Raw genomic sequence first — 17,211 nt, forward strand, 5'->3', positions numbered from 1 at the left:
ACTCCACTTAAAATAGAATGCAAACCAGGAGCAGACCTGGTGATGATAAAAAAATGCCCAATCAAACTGGAAGCACCAGTTTGAGCCCTTCACAGAATCAGAGAATGGGTGAGGTTGGAAGGGAGCACAACGGGACATCCAGTCCAACCTCCCTGTTGAAGTAGACTATCCTAGAGCACATGGCACAGGAGTGTGTCCAGAGGGTTCTTGAATATTGCCAGTGAAGGAGACTCCAAAACCTTCCTTGGCAGTCTTCTATAGTGAGTGGTCCATTACAGTACAGATGATCTTCCTCATATTCAGATGGAACTTTCTGTGCATCAGTTCCTGCCCATTGTCTCTTGTCCTGTTCCTTGGCCTTACTGAGAAGAGCCTGGCTCCATCTTCTTGGCACTTCCCCTTCAGATACTTACAAGCATTGATGAAAGAGCTGAAAGGCAGCTCTTTCAACATTTCATCATAAAAGAGTTGCACCAGACCCTGAATCATCCTAGTCACCCTCCACTGGACCTCCTCCTGGAGCCCCGTGTCTCTCCTGCACTTAGTAGCTCAGAACTAGACACAGCAATCCAGATGCAGCTTTGTCAGGGCAGGAGAATCAGGATTTGTAGAGAAGCAGGACCATGTCCCTCAACCTGCTGGCAACGCTCTTCCTATTGCACCCTAGGATAGCATTGTCTTTCTTGGCCACAGGGGCACAGTGCTGGATCATGGACAGAAACTCAGAAACTCCTGGCTCATGAACAGGTTGGTGTGTTGACAGATGAAAAGTCATTTGCACCTAGTGTGTTATACAATGCTTATTTTTCACAGGACATTGGCTCAAAACCCCTCCTCACTTGGAAGCAATTGGTTGAGTATTGCAATAATTGGTGGCTGAAATATACTTTGGCAGTTTGTAAGAAAAGGGGGTATTGGAAAAGGGAGTGGTGCCAGGCCAGGGGAAATCAGACAGGAAAACTAAACCTAGCTCTTCAAATCATCAAGTTCATAACCATAAATGAAGAATTCTCCTGAAAGGAACCAGGGGAATCACCCTCAGCTGAGACCCTGGTTACATTATTCCTGGGGAATGAACAGGTAATTAAAAAAAAAATTATATAGGAGCACCCTATTTGGTACAGAATACATGCAGAGGAAAACTTATCTTGGAACTAGTAAGTGTTGTGGGTATGGGAGAGAGGAAAGAGAAAAGGCCTTTTTTTCTACAACAGTTACTATTTAAATTTAAAAAAAACAGTGGGGGACACATCAATTTTGGTATAAGCCTGAATGCCCAATTCCCTTGTTGAGGAGAGATTTTTTGGGAAAATTGAATAATCAAATAACTTTCCTGGATGAGGAAATATAAATTCAAATACCTGAATGAAAAGTCATTGAAACAAAGATTTTTATTTACAGGAATCCAGTGAAGTAGAAAAAATCCCAGAGGAGGTAGAGAGTGCTGTAACCCCATTGGTATGGGTAACTGAGATGTCTGGATGATCAAACCTGGAGAGTTGTTTGATTTTGAATGGGAGAATTCAAACCTTGGGTCGAAGGTTTAGCTAACACAGACTCTACTATCCCAGGGCTTCAGAACAGCCCCACTTTGTCTGGCAACCAGCTGGCAAAAGAAAGCGGAAAGCTGGAAGAGCAAAATCTGAATGGAATTTTACTACAACATATAGATTATATTCTGCCAGCAAACAATGAAGGAAGTGCCTCAGTGCTACCAGAAGTCTGCTAAATTTCTTACACAATCTGGATGCAGGATATCAAAGAAAATGGCACAAACAGGAAAGAAAGTGAGGCAGTAATATAACTTGGTTTTGTTATGTTGCAAGGAAAAGGCAGCCAAAAAGCCTTGGGAAGCAGCCAAAAGGAAGCCATTTGTCAGACTCTGGATACAAGAACTATACACGATCTATGAGCCCTCTTCGCAGAATTCTAAAATACCAAGTTGCCTTAGTAGAGCAGGGAAATGTTGAACCTAAGACTGGACCTCAATAGTGATCCTATCCAGGACCTAGAACAGGAGCTATACACTGGTGGGAGCAGCATGGTACGAAATGGAAGATATGCAGCTGGATATGCAAGGGTAACCTTGACTCAGGTAAAGGAAGTCCAGGTTTTACTTAAGAACACATCAGCACAAAAACCAGAATTAATGGCTTTACACTTAGTGCTGGCAAGGGTAAATGTATGGACTGATTTAAAAATGGGTTTGGGATAATACATGCCCATGAAGCCATATGAAAGAAAAGTGGATTGTTACAACAGTCTCCTAGGAAGTATAAGAAAGAAATTAGCTAACTACTACAGAGTGTGGAAAAGCCAAAAGAAGTGCTGTAATGCACTTGTGAAGCCCATCAATCCTCGCAGTCAGTCTTGCTGCAAACCCTAGTCCGGCTCAGCCAGGGGGAATGTGGCATAAAATAGAGGAATGGGTGCGATGAACTTGCCCAAAAATAAAAAGATCTTAATTAGCAAAATAACAAATGCAGAAACCACACAGTCTGAGGGGCAAGATCAAAAGATGGGGAGAGTGGCAAACATAACAAGATACAGGGATATTCTGAGGGTAAGGTTCCAGTCATGAACATGAATTAGGAACATTGCCTTAGGTGTGACAGGTTCCAAACCAACTGAGAACAAGAACCAGAAACATGACTTAATATAGAACAGTTCCATTAACATATTGACTCCCATGAACACACTCTTCTTGCCATGATGACCTGACTAGTTATTTCCCTTTCAATACCCTGCTTCCCATGGCCTCAGGTTAATGCCTCCTGTATATGCTACCAAGGCAAAACCACTATTTATCCCAACTGGCTGTGTTCCCACAATTAACCAGTTTGGAAACTCCACAGTTAACACAGGGAACCAATTAGCTGACAAAAAGAGGTAGCTGAAAAATACCTAGCAAAAAGCTGAAAGACCTAGAACAAAAACCAAATTATAAAAATCAGGATGGGCAGCTAGCTCTATCTTTAAAAGTTATGAAAAATCCCTGCAGCTGATCGGTAACCTCATGTGAGCAGATAATTGTACCTCCACAAGTATAAGATACTGGAACTTAAACATCAGGAAGCACTTTGGGAAATAGAGAAATAGAAAGGGAAAGTAGAATTGCCTCAAATATCTGCTTGCATCAGTAGGAATCCTGAGGTAGAGCAGCTCATATCTGTGGCCCAGGTTCTAAGGCTGGGATGTGTTTGTAGAAATTATTCTCCCTTTCTTAATGACACCTGGTCCTGCCTAACAAACAATGGGACTTAGAGAGGTATAGACTGTCAGCAGGACATTATAAGATCATTAGGACCCACAGCATAGGTAGGAAGTAATGGAATTTGGACCACACATTAACCTTCAAGAGAGAATCAAGAGAACAGGGGACATTAGGAGTACTAATGTTGTGTCCCTTGTGGAAGGAGTCACAACTGGGAACCAGCTATGGGGAGAAGTTAAGCATGACAAAACTTGGAAACATCCCAATATGCAGACTATAGTGAGATGGCCCTCAGAGTCTATCTTACTCCTCAATGATCTACTTTTAGGAATAGACCAGCCATACACATTTGACTCTACAAACGAAAACTTTAGCAAATACAACTCACTTGGGCTTTGCTGAAATAAATGAACAGTTGCAAGCCACAGCTAAAACAACCATACAAAACAGATTTGGTTTAGATTTATTGCTGTTACATGAAGTATGTGCTTGCTTGAATTTAAACAATAGTTGTGTGCACATTCTAAATGTGACTGTTTAACTGGATGATCAGATAGAAGAGAATTAAGGGCAGGATTAGAAAGTAACTGGCTAAATAACCTATTTAAAGGACTTGGATTTTCTCTGACTGGTTGGTGGGCCTCACTTTTGCAAAGTATACTTGTGAGCATATTACTAATTGCAATTATGATGCTTGCTTTAAGGTGCTGAAAGAACATGATTTCTCATGAAACACAAGAAAGTTATATGGTGTTAGTAAAAAAGCAAGGTGGGGCTTATGAAGGCTCAAGGAGAAGACAAGCTTCACAAGCCTCAAAGGGTGGGAAAGCTGCCAAGAAGAAAAATTGTTTGTACCTGACAGGTGAATACAATGCTTATTCTTCAAAAACCACTGGCCTATGGAGCTGCACAATACTTATCCTGTAGGAAGAAGAACTGGAAAGCAACAAGCCCAGATGTGCCAACTTTTTACCAGTTCCTTAGGTGGCCAGGTATGACTTTGGGGTCAGTGACCATCAGGGACCACCAAAGAGACCCCCCCGGACAGCAGAACACAGGTGCAAAGGGGAGGGAACATGTATTAATGATTTTAGGGAAATGATTATCATATATATGTTTTTTCTGGGAAAATAAATGAATATTATACAAAACAGGAGCTTTTTCTGTACTCAGCTTGCACAATGTTTCAGAGGAAACAACCTTTTGTGCCTCTGACTGAATAAAGAATACCCATTTCTTAATGCTACAATGTTAAGTAGTTTTTATTTTTACAAATTTTTGGTAAAAATTGTTCAGCAGGATCCCCAGCTCCTCCTGAGAGATACTTTCCAGAAGGTCAGCCCCCAGCCTGCAATGGTGTGTAGGGTTATTTCTTCCTGGGTGCAGGGCCTGCATTTGCCTTTACTGAGTTTCAGAAGGTTCTTCTCTGCCAAACTCTCCAGCTGTCTAAGTTGAGAACTAAAGGAACTTTCCCTGCAGTAGGGATGCAAGTGAAGGGATGTAAATGGCATGAACAACTACAAACACCTCACCATCTTCCTGGCGCCCTGTAATACAAAAGAAGAGGTCAGCTCTGCAAAGGCACATGTGGCTCTCTACTCTTCAGATGGTTTTTGACGTGTGACCACAGAGCTTATTTTTACATCTTGGGAAATGTCACAGGCAAGCCATGCATTTATGCCATCAAAGGCTGATTTTGGTGAAGAATTTAAAAAGGAACTGTCTAGACCAAGGAGAGAGAGATATCTGAATTTTGACCTGGAAGTTGTTCGTTTTAGCCTGCAGACCTGAATGTTGTGCCCTTTTTGATCACAGGAGCAGGGGTGGCGATGAATTACTACGGTCTTTCAGTGACTCACATGTAATATGGTTACCAAATAATGGATAGCTGAAACAATTGTGTTGATTATTTTTCCTTTTACTAGTGGCATTTATTGTTTATTGTGTCTTAAGTGTATGCATATAAATATGGAAGCACGTAAAAATGTACTTTCTAGAACATACCCAATAATGATGATGGCTAGTATCAATGCTAAATGATTCTCAAATTTCATTAATACAAAGAAGAGTAAGAGGGGTGCTAGCATAATTACAAGAGAAAAGATACAGTGGGATTTGCTGGTGTGGGGAAATCCCTTGTAATTTGAGAGAAAACAAGAGATTTTTTTTGATAAAACAAATGAGGCTCATATGGTCTCATATTCAGATTGAGAAATTTAGGTCACAAAGGGGAGAATCATGAATGATGAATGATTTAAGGAAAAGATTTTGCAGAGTGGATAACTGAGTACAACAGATAAGTAGGAAACTGTCTGGCAGTACATAATAAATTTTACTCAAGTTAGCAAAATCAGCTAAACGTGTGTCCTTTAGATTAACTTAGCTCCTTATTGCCTGAAAACCATGCCTCTAAAGTTTAGGCTACCCACCTCCAGTTGGAGTCTCTCACACACTGAACATGAGCAATAAATTTAAAATATATCCTACCTTTATATCAAAATGGGCAAAAGATCATAGAATCATAAAATGGTTTGGTTTGGAAGGGACTTTAAAAAGCACCTAGTTTCAGTCTCCCTGTGATGGGCAAGGGCACCTCCACTAGCCTAGGTTCCTCAATGTCCCATCCAAACTGGCTTTGAATGCTTCCAGGAATGGAGTATCCACAACTTTTCTGGGCAACCTGTATTTCTGTCTCATCCCCCTCACAGTAAAGAATTTCTTCTATATATCTAACCTAAATTTCCTTTCTTTGAGTTCAATGGCTATAAAATAGGCATGTAATTAGAAATTAGGTATGCTTGTACTTCTGTGTTATGAAAGTAGAAATTTTCAGCCTTACTGCAGCTGGTTTTGTGCGTTCACCTCTGCACAAACATGAAAGAAACAAGTACCTCCTATGGGTCAGCTTCTTACACAACAGAAGAACCTGTATTAGGGACAACACTGCCAGCAAGTAGGTTGGAGGAGTTCATCAGGAAGGGACCCAGTGGGGAAGGCTGGTGACATCCCAGACCACTTTGTGTCACACTCAGCAGTGAGAGCTGGGATAAGAAGGAGAAAGCGCAGGATATTAGGAGTTAAGGTGCTTGTCTTCCTAAGCAACCTTTAAACATGACAAAGCTCTGGTTTTGTAGAAATGGATAAGTGCACAGGTGCCTGTCAATTCTATGTACTGAAATACTTCCTCATTTTGCTTTGTGTGCACAGCTTTTGGTTATAACTAAATTTTAACAGTTTTGATTAAATGGTTGCTATTTAGATGCCAATTTTCTCACTGTCAACCTTCTTTCTTTGTTCTCCACCTTCCTGTGAACAGAATGACCAAAGGAATGCGCGGCGCCCAGCTGCCCAACGGGGCAAGCCCACAACCGCTATGTAACTCCAGATTTGCCTGGTGGTTAATTCACAGAATTACCCAATGCAGAAAAATACAGAGAACCAAATGTGCGCCAGATTCGCGGCGTAAACGAAGCTTCTTCTTTCCTTCCCTAGTCTCGCCCCGTATTTGTATCAACCTCCAGTATTAATTTGTATCTTTGCGGCAAGGTTACATGTAGCTTTATGTCCTGGGAAGCGTGGGTCCGGGTGGCCCAGGGCTGCCGAGGGCTGCCCGGCCGGCAGCTCCGGGCGCGGGCCCTCACAGCGCCCGGCGCCGCGCGTGCCGCCATGGAGACGCCAACGGCCGCTTCCCCCGCGCGCCAACCCCTCCCCCCGCAGGCCTCGAGCCGGCCGGGCACAGCGCGCGGGGCCGGCGGGCGGCCGGGGCGCGCGGCGGGAGGGGGCGTGGTGGTGCCGCGTGCCCGCCTGGCTCCCCCCGCCCCCGCTCCCGCCCCGGCGTGTTGTCTGCACGGCCGCGGCCGGGCGCTCTCGCGAGATCGGCGTTGGCGCCGTGACCTCCATGTGAGCGCGGCGGCGCTCCCCGGTAAACAGTGCCCGGGCCGGGCGATGGCTTCCGGCGCATCCCCGTAGCCCTGCCCGCCGCCGGCCCGCCGGGACCCGCCGCGATCTGCCTCGGCGGGATCGGGGAGCGCCGCGGGATCTGCTCGGCTCCCCTTCCTTCTCCCGCACCCCGCCGAGCGGGACGGGCGGCCCGGATTGCGGGCGGGAGGGTCGCGCCCGCTCCGCGGGGTTTGAATTTCCTGCCCCGTCGGGCCAAACAAAGAGCGGGGTAGCGTCCAGACCCCTCCCCGGCACCTCCCACGCCGTGGGCGCTCATCCGCGGAGCGGACCCCGTTCCCACCCCCTGCCTGTGTCTCCCATCCTTTGCCCGCGGCCGGCCGAGCGGGCGGGAGGGCGCGCACTATGTGGATCCAGGTCCGCACCATCGACGGCACGGAGACCCAGACCATCGACGACCTGAGCCGCCTCACCAAGATCGAGTGCCTGCGGGAGAAGATCGAGGAGACCTTCCGCGTGAGCCCCGACCGCCAGCGGCTCTTCTACCGGGGCAAGCAGGTGAGGCAGGAACTCCCCTATGCCGGCGGACCCTCGGGGGTCTCCCCTAATGCCGGGCCCGGCTCTTTGTGCGGCTCAGGGGTCCCCGTCTCCACCCATGTGCCGTTCTCTGAGCTCCCGCTTTTGTTTACTCCTGGGTCTGGGAGGAATAGAGGGCAGCGGGGAGCCCACCCTGACAGAATGCTCCAGGACCCCCGTTTTCCCTGATGAAGTAAAAACCCCAGTAAAACCCCCTCACCGGGTCCTGGCGAGACCCCTTTGTGTGTTTGTTTTCCCACCTGAGCGGCGGGAGGCTCCTCCCTCGGCTCCCGCCTTCATCCTGCCCAAGTGACAGAGTAGCCGGAGGGATGCGGGGCGAAGGAGGGAGCGCTACCCCGCTCTCCTCCGCCCCGCCGCATCCAGGCCGGGCAGGGCGGGACGCGGGCCGGCCGCGAGCAGTTTCCAAGGAAAACGCCGCCCTGGGTCCGCACGTGGCGGGGCCGGGAGAGGCGGCGGCGCGGGGTTAATTGTCTCGGGCAGAAGTTGTGATGCCACGGTGTCCTCGACTTGTGAGTCCCGGCATGTTCCGGGCGGGATAGGGGCGACAGCTGGTAGTCCAGCGAGGCGCTTCATCCCCTACACGGGAAGCCGCTATGGCAGGGGTGACTGGCTGGAAGTGTTCCGTGAGGTGGAACCTCCCCTCCCCTGGGGTGATGGAAAGATTTTGTTCCGAATAGGTCGCCTCAGGCTGTAACTTTGCTGATGGGTGTAACCTTTGGGGCCGCGTTGCGTAAACTACAGAGGTGTGCGCAGCGCTTGAGTAGTGAAAGTGAAGCGTAGCTATTACCTGACGTGGAAGGCACCGAATGTGTGATACAGTTCAGGGAAAGTGACTCCTAAGATGCATCTTCTTACAGCAGATGAGTGTTGAAGCGTTCACCTAGCTGAGTAATGCACAGCAGTGAGATTTTTGCCTCAAAAGAGATAAAGTGTGCATCTTTACAAACACGTAGAGAAAACTTAAAAAATAGAAATTTAACCAGGAGGCAAGCATTAGTAGCTAGGATTTTGAACCAATAGCAAATGACTAGATTTTTGTGTTCTACAGATTGGTGACAGTCAGCACTTGTGAGGGCTGGTCTCCAAGGAACAAAATGTACAAATATGTGTTTTTCTGAAGGGGCCAAATCAAGGAACATGAGTCTTGGAGTTGTATAACCTGCTTAGCTTTGTTCCGTGCTAGCACATTTCTTTGGGTATAGATGTTTATGTGGGGCAAATCCGAGGTTTTTACCCCAAATTCTTTGTCTGAGAAGCAGGGAAGATGAGCCTGTAATGAGTTGTGCTTTCCTGTGTAATCTGACAATGGCCAGACCAGTTAGTGTGAACCTTTTTGTTAACAAATATCTTGCTTGAGAAAACGAGATAGTGAAATATTATAGCTGAAGTTGCCTACATGAGCATGTGAGTTTGGTACTTAGTCTATCCAGTTTAGGGCACAGTTGGGATCATGTTAGTGAAGAGTTAGGAAATTGGGTTTTTATAGTTTCACTCCCCATAAATGTTAATTTTCTTGTAATTACCATGATTAATTCTGAAGTTTTCTTCTTGATTATGGGTTGCTTTTCTGTTTCCATGGTGCTCATAAGAAAAAAGATCAGAAGGGTTGCTCTTGCACAAGTAAAACTGGATGTTGAGAACATGAAGCTAAATAACTTAATTCTCTTAGGGCTGAGATAAAATAAAATACTATTTATTTTAATATTAAGAATAAAAAAAAGTTGAGTTAAATGTGAGATGAACAGAAAGGAACATACTGAGGTGAAAACTCAAACACCCCCTGAATATTGCTGCATGTGTTGTAAAAAATATTATCTAGGTGAAATCCTTTTCTTATTTTATCTCGTTAGTGCTCAGTATGTTTAAATCTGTACAGTCTGCTAGTAGAACCAAGATCCTGCTACTGAATGCTGCTTACTGTAGTCTATCTGGGAACTTATAGAAATCCTTGGGTCTTACAAGTGGTGGGAAGCCTGGCTAAGTAATGTCCTCCTAAAAATGGGAGGTATATGAAGTTATAAGGATGTAGAAACCTAAGTGAGTCATTGTTTATGGGCTGAATTTCAACAGCATCATGTTCTTAGCCTGCAGTAGAGAATAATTTCAACTAAGATTTTGAGCTGGAGCCATAATTTTGCAGTTTTTTAGGAATCTCTGTGTCCTGTTAATGTAGTTAATGTGCTATTCTGTAGTTTGCTGTTGTCTGATCTTCAAAGACAAATGCAAGAACTTAAGTGGTCAGTACTTCTTGTGTCTGTTTTTAAGGGTTAAAATACCCTAGAACTACCGGAGGAAACCTAGCGTTGTCATTCATGTAGTACTTTGTATTTCTGTTGTGTTGTGGGTTTTTTTCTTGTAAATGCCAGGAATAGTACTATGTTGAATAGGTTGGCAACTTTTACTGGCAGAAGGACCTACCATTCACATAAGCAGTGAAGATTGACCAAGATAGTATTACTCTATAACATGTACAGGACATCCTGTGCTCTCTGGGCCTCCACATTTGTGCTGAGCTGAATGACTCTACTAGTCACAGAAGTTATATTCTAGGTTGAGGTGGAACTTTGTCGGAAAGTTTTTTTTATTCTTAACTCTGCAGTTATCCAGAGAAGTCTAGTGAACATAGAAACCTGCAGTGATGTCTCTTGCTTTCCCTCTTGAAGATGGTGGATCATTATCTGGAAGGATTTTCCTATAGGGCCACAAATATTTCCTTATGCTGGAATAAAACTTATTTTAACCTTGCTCCACTACAGACTATTCACATCTAATATTTTTCTGTGTTATGTGTTAACTTTGAGTAAACTTGTTCTTAGAAAAATTCAGAAAAGCAAGACGACAATCTGGTTTCCAGTAGCATATTCCTTCTCCTAACTGGAAAGCATGTGAAGCTGTTCTTGAAAATAGAACATTCTTGGTTTATTCATGTAAGTGAATGAGATATCTTTGCATTTTGACCTACCAGAGCAGATTTTCTGTAGAGCCAAGTCACAGTCATTGTGGGATTTGTGCAATACTGAAAAATAGAGCAGTAAAAGTACATGGAAGTTTAAATTTGAAAATGCACCAGAGAGCTTGAGGTTTTCTGTAATACTGTAAGAGTATTAATACCTACTTATGTTTTGCATATAACTAAACATGCACACTCTTGTATTTCAGCAGTACCTACTGTTTGTGGAAGATAAGAACTAAAGTCTTCTGTTGGCTTCTCTCATCATCCCATCCCACCCTGTTGGAATTTGAATTTGGTGAAAATTTATAAACAACTACTGTTAAAACACCCCATTATCTCAGTATCTTTTCCATAGTGCTTACCAAAGTAGGGAGAAAAAGACATGGGAGCCCAAAGGCTTCTTTGCCGATATATGTAAGAGTCAGTGACCGAAACAACTTTTGAAGTCATTAATCTTGTTGGTGAGGAAACCACTCCTAAGCTGTTTGGTGGTAAACTGAAGTCAGTTGGAGGAGGTGAGAATATTGAAGCTGTTTATTTACTTGAGGTGAAAATTGCTGCAAATCAGGTCTACTTCATTAGAAGAAAATCAGCTCTGCCTTTGTGCACAAAGAAGTATGGTAGTATGCATTGTGTTACTTAGCCGTGCAAGTTGGCTATTTGAAGTCTAGTTTGTCAAACCCACATTGTAATGTCCAAATATTTGGGTTTTGTTTCTGTAAAATTTAACTGAAACAATAGAGGGATAAGAGGAGTGGAGGAGCTTTAGCTTTGCATGAGAACGTGCTTGTGGTAAAGTAGCTTCAGTAAAACGCACAGTTAAAAATCTGGCAATAGGGCATGCCTTTATTTTACGAGACCTCTAGCTTCTGGGTTACCTGGGCTGGCACATGAATAGTGAGTGGAATCTCATGTGAGTTGAAACTTCCAAACTTCGTGTTCGTATGCAGTATGTTGAAGTCTTTCTTAATACTTACAACTTGGGTGAATTTCCCAAAAGCTTGAAAAGCAATACTTGTGAAGTCTTTCCCTCAGGAATGGGAGTGCTAAGCCTATTCATAGAACAATTGAGTTGCTTAGCACAGACTCTTCCCAGCTTTATTTTACTTGGAAAATTGTAAATATTTTCAGCTGAAGCTGTCCAAACCCCATCTGCTTCAGGGAGAAATCTGGGGTGAGAAATCTTCAGCTGGAGCAGTTAAGTTTTTTGTTTTAGAGAAACAGTTTGAAGAAACCTTAGAAGGGAGGTTAATTGCTATTCTTTGATGAAGCTGGTAACAAGCAGCCCTGTAGTGTGAGGAGAGTAATCTGGAGTCTTCAGGTCAGATACAATCAGACTGCATGCCAGAATTCCCAACATAGTGAATTCATGGAGTATACTCAAAACTTACCTGATAGTAGGTTTGTTGGGCCTGTGAGTGAATTTTTATTAAATGATTGCAGAAGTTTACTGAAATTATCTTTTTGTTAAATTGTTACTGTAAAGCTACTAATGCAATTTACTGTTCTTGGATCTGATTGTCTATATTATTTAAAGCACCTAAACAAACTGAAGGCAAAGCACAGAAACATAGGTGAAAAGGGAGTACTTCATACTGTTTTGTGTGTATTATTTAAGTATTAGGAACCTGAAAGAACATTATGTAACCTCTAAGAAATTGCAGCCAACTTCATGCCTTTTTATGGCATGTATATTTTTTCCCAGAATTGCAGAATACACTGAGTTGGAAGTGACACACAGGTGTTATCGAATCCAGCTCTTCCAACTCTTCATCCTGTGCAGGACATCCCCAAAAGTCACACTTGAGTCACACATTCATGTAATTTGGTTAGGATAGTTTAGTACATGTACTTTTCAAAATTAGTTTGGAAGCTCTTGGAAAAGGAATATTTTTTTAATATTATAAAGAACTCCACAAACCCTTAGATGCAGAGTGCAAGGCCTACACTGACACTAGATTATGATGATTTTTCATGATAATATGTAATCAAATGTTGATATCAGTAATACAGATAGTTATGAGAGGATTCTATTCTTTAAAAGCTATTAATGAAATTTCTGTTCTTAATGATTTAACTGTAAAATTAGGTAAAAGTGTACTTGGTTATTGGGTTTTTTTTGGTGTGGTTTTTAGATTTTTGTTGCTGATTTTGGAAGCTTGAGATAATAACCAGTTCTTCATTACAGGTGTCCTCACAAGCTGCAGATAGCCATTTGCTCTCGCTGGCACCACTGTTGCTGAACTTCAGTTGCCTTTGCTATAGAAGCCCATACCATCATACAGGAGGTACTTGACCCTTCTCATTTAATCAGCACAGGGATGGATGATTCTTTCCATGCTGCTGAGGATCTCTATGCAGCTATATAGTTTGACATGCTTGTCTTTTTTTTTTTTTTTTTAATGACAGTATCAAGCAATATCAAAGAACATCCAGAAGACACCATGAGCTTCTATTACTTAATTAGAAAGCTCCTTAGACTAGCAAAAGAAGAGAAACCTTGCTGCTCTAACTTCCAGCTAGAAGTTAATGAGCAAATGTTCCTTTAATGGGACTTAGAGTTTCATCCAAGAAGAAACTACCATATCTAAATCACCTTTTTTTTTCCCGTATCTCAGTAACAAAAGAATAAATAATCTTCAAAACATAAACTGCTTTATAAAAAGTTTGACTTGAAAGAGGTGCAGACTTGAACCCTCTGAAGTCATTAGTTGAGACTGAATATAGGTGCCTTTACTGTGATTTTCTGATAAAATCAAGAAGTCTTGCATCTCTTGATTTTCAGCTGTTTTTGTGTTGGTACTAATCTTGTACACTGGAATCTATTTTAGATTGTATTTATTTCAGATCAAAAGGTAAAGTATGTTGGTGCCACCTATACACTCTGCAAATAGTTTTGTAGAAGAGGTGTAAAACCCTCTTGTTTATTGGAGAATGTAGGCTTTTGTTCTTAATTTTAGGTATAGGGCTTCAGGAAAAGCATCAATGTCTTCTCAGAGAAAGTTAGTCTTGTTGATTGAGTATGAAGATGACTAATGTACGTTTATCATTATGTTTATACCAAGACTGATGTGTAATTGCAGACCATATCAGCAACAAGATTCTGTAATTTGTTTCTATGTTGTGTGGCTTTTTATAGCATGCCAGATTCCAGCATATGTACACTGTGGTACAATCAAACTCTTTGATTGTAACTGCCATTGTAGAAAAGCCTTTTATAGATTATGAAAGCTTCCATATTCTTCTTACTTAGGAATTATTTTCACTGTATGCTTTCTGTTGAGACTGTGGGAATCTCTCTGAGACTATGATACGTACTTAAGATATGGTTAATTGATAGAAAGTCATTCGATACTATCCAGTGTTGTGACTGCCTTTTTCCTTTTGTCCAGGGCAGATCCTTAGCTGTTGTATAACACACATAAGCACTGAAAAGGGAACATATTCTCTGATATGAAGGCTAGTTTGTGTCACCTACTTGAGGTTTTCGGTGGCATCGCATATTTAAACCTTCTTGTAGGCTGGTTTGAAATGTGTGTCTTATGGCAAAAAAAAGTGACAGAACTGAGTCTAATTTGGACCATATTCTCCAGACACTAATAACTTCTTTGGTTACTGTGTTATGAAATATTGTGGTCTGTCTGTAATCTGTTTTGGAGGAATATGGATCTAGAGCCTGTCAGAGAACTTGGTTGTCCAGATAATTCACCTACTCCTGTGTTTCTCTAAAAGAAAGAGCAAAGGCCACAGCAATGATTTTATCTTTTTTTAAAATCTTTTTAATTGATGAGTAAATTCTCCTTCTTGAAATAAGGGAATGATCTGCCATTTGCATTTATTTTTTAACAGCAAGCCATGAAATCCAAATCAGGACAAAAAGCACTAGTAAGTCTAACCTGGGATTTCTTTTTTTATTTCTGAGGGTAACCCATGGTTTCTTTGGTATATCTTTTCACACATGTCAGAAGGTATTTCCTATCTAGAAAAGTAAATCTGTATTGTAGTTAGATTTTGTGTAAGATTAGTAGGTGTAGTTATTTGGTTTGTATTAGGATCTCTGCTAAAAAAAGGGAGAGAAGAGTTAGGAGAAAACTTGCAGAAGTACCAGAGAAAGCCAGTATGAACAGAGTGTGTTTGTCTTGCAGAATATATATTGAAACACCTCAGTTAAATGTGGAGAAAGTACAGTGAAGCCCAAGCCCACACTTCAGAACTGGTCTGCTGTAGACATGGGAATCTGTAAACCTTGTAGATGTGCAGTCTCTGCTTAAAGATGTTTGCCTTCTTATCCTCTTGATACAGTGGATTGTTTGCATTTTTCAGGGCTGGAAATGCCTTGGGCATTCAAGAATTACTGATACATGTCTAAAACACTTTGCTGGTGGCATCAAAACTGCCCATGTGACAGAAGAATGTGGGATGTTTTAGTAGAATGATCACCAGACAAAATATTTTTTGACAGAGCAAACTGTATGGAACCTCTTAACAATTATTGTTGAAACTACACTTGCTTGAGGAGGAAGTGGATCTCTTGAAGTCAGCCTGTATTAAATCTGTAAAGACATTAACTTTCTTAGATGGTTGGCTACTAGGTTCCCCCTTTATTTTGCTTTTGTCTCTGTTGTAGCTAAGACAACTGTATTTCCATGTGAAAGTGTCACTACACAGTTACTGTAAAAACCTATGTGTCACTACTCTGAATGTGGTTAATAAATGTATTTAAATATACCAGAGTCCTTCAGCATTCTTTTGAATTGAATTCAGGTGGAGGTACAGTTTTTTTCAGGTGAAATTAAAAATACTGGTCAGGTTCTCTTTCAGCTTTGAGAATGTAAGCAAACCGAGCACACTCTGAGAGTAGCTGAAGTCGATAAACTAAGGGTCAAGTGTTGGGTTGTAAAGGTTATTGCATTGTTTTTCTCCTGAGCCGATCCCATTGCCCAAAATTCACTGTTACGTGCTGAAAAGCTGATTTTCAGTTTTCTGTTACTAGGTGCTGGTTAGAGGTATGTTTGAATGTTTCTGTGGAATTTAATTCCAACAGCCTACTTCAGGCAGGAAAAGCTGGGTTTGGACATCAATCTTAAGATGGAAAATACATGAAGTTCTGGAAGTCCACTTTGCTTGCTTCCAGTAAGTACCCAGCTAGAAGATACAGATTCTTGATTTCTTCAGACTCCAGACTACCCTCTGGATAACTTCTAACAAACAGCTAACCAATTTTTTTGCTGAACTTCAAGATCTTTGCTCTTACACATTTCCTGTTAAATTTGCCAGGTGCATATAATGTCTGTGCAGAATAAGATTGATGTCACTTAATTTTTCATTCTACTTGGTTAATTAAAAAGCTCATTCTGCATTATTGTAGTTTATTTCATCTGTATTGCTAGATATGGGCACATTTCTTTGAAAAAAAAGCCTCAGAAGATGCTTAAAGGCACAATTTCATAGGTGATTAAAGATCTTGATTGTCAAGTGCAATGGCTGGATTAAGGTCACCCCGCTCCTGGATCACACATTAAGATATAACAATTACTATGTGCTTTCTTGGGAGGTCTCTGTACTTGCTGTAGAAGCCATAATGAGCTGTCCTTCTGCTGGTACTTGTAGTTAGTGTGATAGTAATTGGTAAATTACTTGTCAGGCAATTTTTTTTACCCAAGTAATGCAGTATCATACCACACTGCATGAGTATTCATGTTCGTGTAAGTGCAGCTTCTACATGCTTTTAAAGTAATTTGTGGCTTGATATTTCAGGACAGTTCTAACAGTGATAGTAGGTTGGTATCAATTCCAGTATTGCATTTCTGTGGCTGCTCTTGTGTAGTAGTGTAAACACAGTGCTCTATTACCTTTAAGTATTTATAAAAACCTTCCCTAGGACTGTTTTGAAATTGTTAGTATCTGTAACACATGATGATGAAAATAATTTGGAATATGTAATCTTTTTATCAATTTATATATATTTAGAATAGTGATAGAGTATTAGATACAGTAAAGCTAGTTGCTCTTTAGTGTCATTTTATTCAGAATATGTTAATGAAGCCATAAAGGCTTTTGAAGCATGCCAGTCTTTAAAAGGAATTGAAACTGAAAGTGAAATCTACTACTAAGGAAAAAAAAAAATCCATCTTTTTCTTATGACAGTAGGATCAGAAGAGCTAGGAAACTTTCATAAATGGAATTGCCTGTTCAGTTATTTTTGCTCTAGGACATGTTCTAATCACCCATTGAGAAATCATAGCTGAGTTGGAGGAGACTGATTATCTGATACTTGTGTGATTACTTTTGTTTCTCATTTGCATATATAAACTTGTGATTGACAAGTGACTTTAAATGCTTATTAAACATGCAATGTTTGTTTCTTTTCTGTTAATGTGTTGTCCAGCAAACATATTTTTAGGGAATCTTCTTAGTGTCTTTACGCAGCAGAATGGGAAAAAATTGTCAACTGTAATTCAAGAAAAACCATCATAAAACCATCAGAAAAACCATCTGCTCTCCTGTGTGAAATGGATTTATTTAAACACTGTTTTCCAACTTTGTTATT

General features: G+C 41.7%; 1 protein-coding gene across 3 annotated transcripts in view; it reads left to right on the forward strand.

Moving 5' to 3' along the window:
* The first annotated feature begins 7,107 nt into the window (after positions 1-7,107).
* Positions 7,108-17,211, forward strand: part of UHRF2 (ubiquitin like with PHD and ring finger domains 2) — a 79,459-nt gene continuing 69,355 nt past the window's right edge. For all 3 annotated transcript variants that reach the window (XM_084225581.1, XM_084225582.1, XM_084225583.1), the window contains exon 1: positions 7,108-7,669. In XM_084225581.1, coding sequence (XP_084081707.1) covers positions 7,517-7,669 — 153 coding nt within the window. In that variant the 5' untranslated portion in view covers positions 7,108-7,516. The remainder of the gene's footprint in view (positions 7,670-17,211) is intronic.

This window comes from Fringilla coelebs, assembly GCF_963513975.1.
Source record: "Fringilla coelebs genome assembly, chromosome: Z".
Taxonomy (NCBI): Eukaryota; Metazoa; Chordata; class Aves; order Passeriformes; family Fringillidae; genus Fringilla; species Fringilla coelebs.